This window comes from Macrosteles quadrilineatus, unplaced genomic scaffold, assembly GCF_028750875.1.
Source record: "Macrosteles quadrilineatus isolate MER2022 unplaced genomic scaffold, UCM_ALF_1.0 Scaffold_5__1_contigs__length_97177068, whole genome shotgun sequence".
NCBI lineage: Eukaryota > Metazoa > Arthropoda > Insecta > Hemiptera > Cicadellidae > Macrosteles > Macrosteles quadrilineatus.
Genome location: NW_026542598.1, coordinates 3848615 through 3858222, shown reverse-complemented (window position 1 = coordinate 3858222; position 9608 = coordinate 3848615). Strand labels below are relative to the sequence as shown.

The 9608-nt window shown below is 33.5% G+C and overlaps 1 protein-coding gene across 1 annotated transcript; it reads left to right on the top strand.

Moving 5' to 3' along the window:
* Window positions 1–4164: 4164 nt before the first annotated feature.
* LOC128994871 (thioredoxin domain-containing protein 2-like) lies at window positions 4165–9277 on the top strand. The gene is made up of 4 exons (XM_054419693.1): window positions 4165–4250; window positions 4867–5017; window positions 5317–5658; window positions 8593–9277. Exons 1-4 carry the CDS (start codon window positions 4218–4220, stop codon window positions 8907–8909), a joined length of 843 nt encoding a protein of 280 aa, XP_054275668.1. The 5' UTR covers window positions 4165–4217; the 3' UTR covers window positions 8910–9277.
* The last annotated feature ends 331 nt before the right edge of the window (window positions 9278–9608 follow it).

Sequence of the window (9608 nt, the reverse complement as noted above, 5' to 3'; positions counted from 1 at the left end):
TTAATCAAAATCATGTTAGTGAAATAAAATAGAACAGATATATCCTTGCTACATTTACCAACTAATTGGGACAAGAGTAAGTAAGTGCAATTAATTTAGACATAAAACAATGTACGTTCTTCTAAATACATCCGTATAAAAACAAATGCCAACTCGCATCAGTCCGTTTCTAATACCCTAACACGACGAGACACGCTCAGCATGGGGCTAATTGGAAATAAAACAACAGAGGGATAATTTGGTTTCTTAATTGGTGCATGTCAATTCACTACATGTCAATTCGCTGTGGTGTGGGAACCAATCACATAACTATTTACCTGAAACGAATTTATCTTTAATCGAGGTACGTATTGTTAATGTTAAACGAATATTTCTACTACTTTGATTCCCTAAGTTCAAAAACAGAATTTTTATAAAACTTTAATGTCGAGGCCCTCTCTGAAAATGAGGGTAGATGAAAGGCGTACAGACATTTCCAAGCAAAGTGGCAAGCTTGTGGCTGAAAGGGGTTTGAATGTAAGACTTACCTTAAGTGCCTCATATAACGAGCATAAGAAAGGCTTCATAAGATTTGAACGACATATAATTTACCAACGACACATTTTTCAAAGCTGTTATAACAAATATGTGACATTCGACTTTACTAAGTTAAATGAGTATTTATGTTTTTAGTGACAAATTGCTTAGGTGTGGAGTATTAAGGAAGTGTGTTTTAGTAATTAGGAAGTTACCCTCGCCTATTGATAATATTTACAGTAACATTTTAAATGTAACTTACCCTACATGTTCTGTTTATCAAAGATGGCAAACAATTCATTTTTATAGAAATAATTTTTTAAATATCGAAAAAGGTCATTCAAAATGTGCAGCATAATTTATATACTTCCTAGACTATGTTTAATGTTTTAAGAGTGTCTTGTCTAGTCTTGAGATTAACACACGAAAATCTCCTGAAGGCCCGGGATTGAACTCCTCGGATGGCCAAAGACAATTTACAATGGTCCTGCTATCAAGGTCAAGGCCGGTTATTTAGTGTCTTTAGTCTCATTACTAAAGATTTCTCCCCATGATAAGCTCTATGATAATAACAATATTTGATACTTGCTAAGCAATAGTTATGATCTTTTTTGAAGACGAAGAATAGTATATTTCATTACTAGGGCCTAAAGTGACTCTTTTCAACCCAAATTCAAGTTTTGTGATCGAGGCAAAGCCGAGGTTGGAAAACGAATGAGGGTTGAAAAGTCACATTTCCCCGTGTGATGAACTATACTTTTTGTCATATTGACCCCATTATTTTGAACAAACTATGTTACAAAACTAAAATAGTTTTCATAAAAGATGTCTTATCAAAACTACTTCTAACATGTTTTCAATTAAAATTTATAATGGAAACAATAAGCTGTTTAGTAAATGATTCAATCGTTTCTTCTATTACGATTATGTTAGTGTAAATAATACTATCAATATGCCTAACTATTTTACAATAAGGTAACAATGAACAATTGAACAATCAATTAAACAATCGATACATATTTTCGATACATGAGATTATTTAAAGCCGAAATTTAAAACTGTTTTGACAACAGCTGATTTTTACTCCCTAGTGGCTAAAAACGCGTTTTACTCCCTAGAGAGCAAACATGCTACTTTAGACCCGCAACGCATTAAAAACTGCAGTTTTGCTACAGTAGGATGAAGAATCTTTGATCTTGATGTTAAATAATTTCAAAGCTGAATATTACAGAAAATACAGTAAATACTGTTAGTGTTATTATGGATTTGTTAAACCTAACATTTATACTAAGTTAACTGGAAACTGCCCAGTTTCTATAATAGATGGGTTAAAACCAACGAACTATGATACGTACTACGAACTATAAGTAGTATAGTTCGTTGGTTAAAACTCATGATGAAAAGCTCAGAGAGCCTAATCAACCGTTCACCGTTTGATAAAAGGTACCTTCCTTTGACCAGTGACATTTAATGAACTACTGAGTCAAAAGCTCTTGTGAACATATAGTATACCTGGTAAATACTTCTGGGTCTATCTGCAAAATGAGATATCAAATAGGTACGTACAAATTAACAACAATAGAATAGAGACTATTAGAAATTGCACCAGAACATTGCTCGTATAACTGTTGTAAGTTTTTTACCAGTACCTTTAGTTGGAGCTAAACATATATTTTTTCGCTTTTGGCTTTTTTGAATGCGGAGGAAACGTTTAAGAAGTTGTTAACTTTTCTTACTCGAATCATATTTTTTATAGTCAGTATGGAAACATATTATTTACAATACCAAGAACGCTTCTTCTGAAGTAATTTTATTCCCAACAATACTGCAGGCAGCTCCTCGTGCTTCCCGCTTATGTCATAACAAAATTTTCTATCTTTTATCCAATATTCTTATAGGAAAGTTTCTTTCCCGTATTTAAATGTGCAGTTTTTATGAATAATCGGTGTTTTTAAAATTATAAAACAACTCTTCAATTCGTAGGCCAACTTAGCAATTAATCAATAAAATGATACATCAAGATAATTGTATTTATTGTTACCGAGATGAGTGAGTGTATTTATGACTTAGTTGATATAGCTTAACGATGTCTTATTAGCGAATTTCCCTATAGGGAAGTAGCTATTACCGTAGGTCTCATGGTAAGACCTAGGCCCGAGATTTACTTTTTCATTTTGATGTCCCCAGAGGCCAAAAACACCATTCATTCAAATTGGTATATATATATATATATATATATATATATATATATGTGTGTGTGTGTGTGTGTGTGTGTCCATCCGCACGATAACTTGAGTAATATTTGTCCGATTTTGATAAAATTTGGTTTGAAGGTGTAAGGTGGGATAAAATTGAATGAGTTCGTGAACCAGCATGATCGGACTATGGGAACGGGGGTTTATGGGGAGTTTTATGGGGTAAAAATAAGTTTTCCCATTTTTGACCCTAAAAACACAAAATTTCACAATTTATTTTAAAACCATTTTGTAGAGCTTAAAAAAACAAATAATTTAGTATATTGAAGCGTTACTATGCGCCTAACTGTTACGGAGAAAATTAAAAAAAATTGTAATTTTAAAATTCCTATGTTATTGTTATGGAGAATAAGTCAACTGTTGTAGTTTGCTTGTTTATGAACATATTTTGATCAAATTTTGAAAATACATTAATTTCTTACTAAACCACAGTACCTTTTAACATTTTACATAAAAAAAACTTTTTTACCCTCCATGTTGCAGCAAACCTAAGTACTCATTAAACTAACAGTTTGAATAGGGAATAAATGTGATATTTGTAAGGCGACATTTTAGTTTAAATCTAATCAGATAAATGGAAATTAGCTTAGTCTGCAGGTTTGCTGCGGGGGGGTATTTTTCTTCCTCTGTTAGTACCATTAGTATAATTAGTACCAGGGGACCGAGCATTGCTCGTGGTGTTTATGTTGTAGAAGACGATAAAGAATAGACATAGGCCTGCATATGTAAAATTTCAATAATATATTAAAATGCAGTCTAAAATATGTAATAAAACAAACTATATTATAACATTTTATCATGGTCACGTATTGGTGCTATTTGCACAACATTTTGTGCACGACCATGTCGTCCAAAGTCATTGAAAACCATTGTAGGCCTAAATAAACTAGTATTTACTGACACAGTAAAAATTCACAAAATAAAAATTCTGCATTGAAAAATAGTATCATTACAGAATTGTCATTTTTTTTAGCTGGGAAATTTTATGAGACGTACTAGGTAGACGAACACATTTTCACCACTAACCTGAGTAAATAAATATAGTTATTTTAAAAGTGTAGTGTTGTATAGCGGTGTAGTTGAGTGTTGTTTCTACAAGTGAATGACATTTAAATGTGATGTGTTGAACGGATAGATTTTAACGGATGGTGTTTTATGCCGCTAAGGACCATAAACGAAAAGTAAATCGGTTCCGGGTCCAGGTCTTACCATGAGACCTAATATATCTTATTATTGTTATATCTTATTTCCAATATGAGAAATTCATTAAAAGTAATAAATGTCATGTGATCTAGCAATTCTACTGCTATAATGTATTTTATATTTTACAAGTGGTCTACTTGTGAACAATGCCACCTCTATAATTATATGTATTTATCGAGCTACACACCATCTGTGCAGCAATAATTGTAACAGTCAGTGGATCCCTAGGCTAGTATCAGAACTATGAACATGTTTATCTTCTATTTAACATTTCTGGTAAGTTATGTGATAGAATATTTATTTAAATCTTAATAGTTACAGGATGCGTTATACTGTAAAAACATGAACAATTAATTCTAATACCATAGTAATACATTAATTTATACATCATTGCCTAAAAAACTGAATCTCAGTCAAAATCCTTACCTCAGAACTATGAAAGCCAAAGGGGAAAAGCCCACAGTCAGTCACCAAGCATGAGTTGTCCTAAATGGATCCTTGGTATCTAGCTATATTTATGTCAACTTTCAGCTCAGTAGTTTGAGTAAGTGATAAAAAACACACAAAGACGGACACCATTAGATTTTTGTATAATAGACGAATATACACGTATTGTATAGGCAAACATGCTCTAAGACATAATATGACTGCAAATTTGTCTAATACGGACAATACTGTACTATTGTTAAACGTTTCTTTTATTTATATCCAGGGTATCCCACGAAGAGACTATTTTTGAATAACTTCCTTTGACTTTGGTAGACAATCATTTCTGAGTTACTTTAATCTTTTAAGGTGATGTAGCCTACTATATGAACAAATAACATTTTTTTACACTAAATTTTATTCCAACTGCAAATCACTGGTACATCAGCGTTAGATATTTTTTTAGATGATACTGCTTCAAGTCGTTCAGGGATCTAAGTCCTGCTGGTGGCCCTTTTCAAAACAGCGGTCTGGAAAATCCGAACCACAACTTGAAAACGACGAACCACAACTTGAAAACAAAGAACCACAACTTGAAAACAACGAACCAAAACCTCGTGAGCTTTAAGTATCTATTTTATTCTTACAGAATTAATTTGGAAGGAGTTATTGTGATAAGGCAAATTTTTTTGTAAGCAATAAAAACGAGACAAAAGTTGTCCATTACTTTGACCATAAAACACAACACTGTTTGGCTTAATTTTCTCGCCATAGACATTTTATATCATAACTATTACAATTTTATCAGCCTAAATGTAATTCGCTATCGTAGTTTACATATGTAACCAATTAATTAAAAGCTTGTATCCCTCAAGTATGTGCATGTAGCATATTTATAAATGTGAATGTGTTCTAGCCAACATACATACTGTGACGAGCGACACATACCTCTCAAATAAGTTGAAAGAAGCCAAACAAAGCCAACAGCTGGTCGTGATAGATTTTTTCATGACACGGTGTTGGCCTTGCAAATTTATCGAACCCTTTTTTACTGGATATGCAAGACGTTTTCCGGACGTTATCTTTCTTAAGGTGGACACAGACGAACAGATCAAGATTGCAAAAACTTACAATGTAAAGCGGGTGCCGACTTTTAAGTTCATCAAGGAAGGAGCAAGCGAGAGTGAACGCATAGAGGAGACGATGACAGGAATAAACAAACTAAACTTTGGGAAGACATTTGACAAACTGAGTGAAGGTAACACTATTAATCAAATCAAATTATCCTTTATTCATTTTGTACACAATATAGGCCTACACGAATAGTTTAAATACAATAGTCGTTGTACAATAGTCTGTACAAGAGTCAGCGGAAAAAATCATTTACCTTATAACAGCATTTATTGCATAAAAATTGAATAACTGCAATTTAAACGAATTGAGGGAAGTTACAGATTTAATCGAATCAGGCAGGTTATTATAAAACTTAATACCAGAATAGTGGGGAGAATATGCGAAAGTTGAAGATTTGTGTTTAGGGTATAAAAGACAGCTTTTTTGTCGGGTATTACAATTATGATTGTCTGAATTAACACAAAATTTAGAAATATTTTGTTTCATAAATATATACGCACACGCATATATTCCTATTATTTTCTATCATCGCATATTATTGAATTATTACTGGGAAAGGTATGAATATTGTTGCTTTTAAATGTATTTTCACAAGAATCCCTAACTTTGATACAGTAAATTGTTCTAATGATTATTTTTTGCAATTAAAAACTTGTTTCTTTTTGACGGAATTTCCCCAAATAATTATTCCGTAGTTAAGGATAGGATAAACATATCCATTGTATACCATCATAAGATTGGAAACATCAACTGATCTGGAAAGGATGAGAGTTACGAAATATGCTTTATTTAACTTTATTTAAACTGTATTTAATTTCCGTTGTGAAGCTAGGTACGTCAGCTAGTTAACTATTTCAAGAGACTGTTCCTACTTGTTGGAGCTCCCAAACCAGGACTAGGAAACACTGAGGAACCTCCTTATGAGCTTTAAGTATTACGAGTAATTCGTTCTACAACTCAAAACGGTATATTATAATGGTATAAATAGTATATTACCATTAAAAAATAATGATTCAATATTAGCAATATTAGTCGTTGGACTATTTTGACCTCCGTATGTAAAACCTATTGTCATAACATAATATTCCATGCCAGATATATCGATCATGCCTTCCTCATCTTGAATGATAATGCCAGACAAGCTTAATTACTCGTCAAACATTTCAACACAACACACATTAGTATACAAATGGACCTCAAAAGCAGCAATTTGATGAACTTGATTGATGTAGCTGCTACGAAAAACAATAATGCAACCACATAAATTTTAATTTACAGAAAACTCACCCTAACCGATCTCGTGATCCCTGCTGATTCCAACAACTCCTAAGAACCGAAAAGTGGCAGCTTTCAGGTCTCTATTGTACAAACTAAAACCACAATCTATCCCACAGTCTCGGCAAAGTAGAATACCGACGAAAAACATATAATATAAACGATAACCACAAACGATTAAAACACCCCACATTATGGAAGAAATAAAAAAAATGTATTTAGTTATTGAGGAAATAAAAACTAGTACTTCAGATGATCTCACAGGCAACACAATTCAGTAGAACCTACACTATATATATATATATCTATCTTCTAATATATAAAATTCTCGTGTCACAGTGTTTGTCTGCAAACTCCTCCGGAACGACTTCACCGATCGTTATGAAATTTGGTGTGTAAATTCTGTAGGTATGCGAATCGGACGTAAACTATTTCCCGTTTCGAAATTCTTAAAAGGGCTCCGCCCCAGTGGCTCTGGAGTTTCCCATGTTAACCTTATGAGAAATGGAATTATTGAATCTTAACAGCTGTTTCAATTAAACAAGTTGGTTCTGTTCTATGATGTTCAATAGCATTAAAGTTACAAGGATTACCAACAGGGTGCAGCACTATTATTTCTTTTACATTTATGACAACAGCTAATTTGCAACCAAAAGGTGAGTGAGCGTAGCGAACGAACTTCAACCTGGAGGCGAGTTAGCGTAGCGAACGAGCTAACCTGAAGGCAAGTGAGCGCAGCGAACGAGCTCCAACCTAAAGGTGAGTGAGCGTAGCGAACGAGCTCCAACCCAAAGGTGAGTGAGCGTAGCGAACGAACTTCAACCTGGAGGCGAGTTAGCGTATCGAACGAGCTAACCTGAAGGCAAGTGAGCGCAGCGAACGAGCTCCAACCTAAAGGTGAGTGAGCGTAGCGAACGAGCTCCAACCCAAAGGTGAGTGAGCGTAGCAAACGAACTTCAACCAGGACGTGATTGAGCGATGCGAACGAGATCATCTTGAAAATTAAACGTAACGGTACTTTCTTTCCATCGGTCTGTCTTAGGGGAAACCTATAACTTAGGCAATACGAAGTTCGCCGGGTCAGCTAGTATATATATATATATATATATATACCAATTCACTACATCAAACCACAGAACAAATAAATATCTAAAAAAGGTTATATACCAGCATTTAAAAGTGAAAACAAAACAATTTCCAAATTACAAAATAACGGACACTACGATAAAAACAAATTAAACATGGAATGAGAGTGTAAAAATAACGTGTGTGACGTATTGCCACAAAGACATCGGTTACACTAACAGATCATTTCCAAACAAATATTTAGAGAACATAATACCAGCCAACATACCAATCCTGATTCATTAGTTGCCAAACCCTTTGGAAGAAACCAAATCCACCAAATGTAGGCCTAATTTGCTGATTCATTAACAATTTCTCTAACGCATACATTTCTAAATATTTAGTTAACGTGCTTGGTGTATCATAATTGAAAACCAGATACAATGCTAAACAAAAATGTTGCCCATGTTGCATTAATTTTTAACCAAGCCCAAGACACTCTTTGAATGACTTTTTTGGCGTATACTATGTCTTTTGTAGGTAATTATTACCGTTTAATCAGCCTACCTATAATTTTCTATCGTTGCGTGGTTCGTATATCAGTAACCGAAAACATTTAGCAAAACACATAGCATGAAAAATAAAACATTAAAAAGTTAAAAGGTTTGTATCCTTCACGTATAAGCTAATTCTAATCATAAATTTTAATATGTTCTAGCTAGCATACATGTTGTGATGAGCGATGCATACTTCGATGATCAGTTGAATGAAGCTAATCAGAAGAAACAACTGGTCGTGATAAGTTTCTTAGCGAAACAGTGTGAACATTGCAGGGCTATAGCACCCTTTATTGAAGAATATGCAAAAAAGTGTAACGAAGCTATCTTTCTTGAGGTGGATGTAGACGAACAGAAAAATATTGCGGCTAGGTACCAAGTAAACGAGGTGCCAACTTTTAAGTTCATCAAAAACGGCAAAGAGGAGACGGTGATTGGAGCAAACAAAGAAGACTTGAAGATAAAATTTGATACATAAAACCAGCAATAAACTGTTTTGATAATTTTTTGAAATAAATTAATGGATGGATAAAATGGCGTGTTGTTGGATCGTGTAATAAAATTATGAGGCTGATATTTTTTAAAATGTTGGTAAATCTTAAAGAATTATCTTAATTATCTTATGCTTATGATTTTTAAGATGGTTAGGTCCATTACAAAAAATGGGACCCATTCAGACCTATTTCATGTATAAAGCGAGTGTTAATAATTTGTTAAGAGTGTTAAGTTCCTTAAGATCCAAAAGAGAGTTCAGTTGTCTCCCTTATTACTGGTTTATTTAGTGATGGATTGTATCCGTAAGCCTATGTATCATTCTATTTTATATTTATAAGTATGTATGCAGGTTAAGTGTAAGAAAGGGCCATGTGGCCCTAATTTGCCTGTTGAAATAAAGGATTTCATTTAATTTCATTTTCATTTCATCTATGATTGGCGTTACTTCAGTCAAGCTAGCTTAACTCGACTACATTAAAACAGTTTCTAAACAAACACATGTCTTTTTCTTAATAGTCAATCTATATCGAAGTAAAAAATGCAACTCGATGATTCCTTATAAATGAAAGGAAGTTTCTAATTGCGTGGGGATTCACCCATGTCACACCTGCAATTGCAAACTTTTGAGACCAATTGCAGTTTTTGCATCATAGTTTACAGATCAAATTCTCTCGCATGGAAA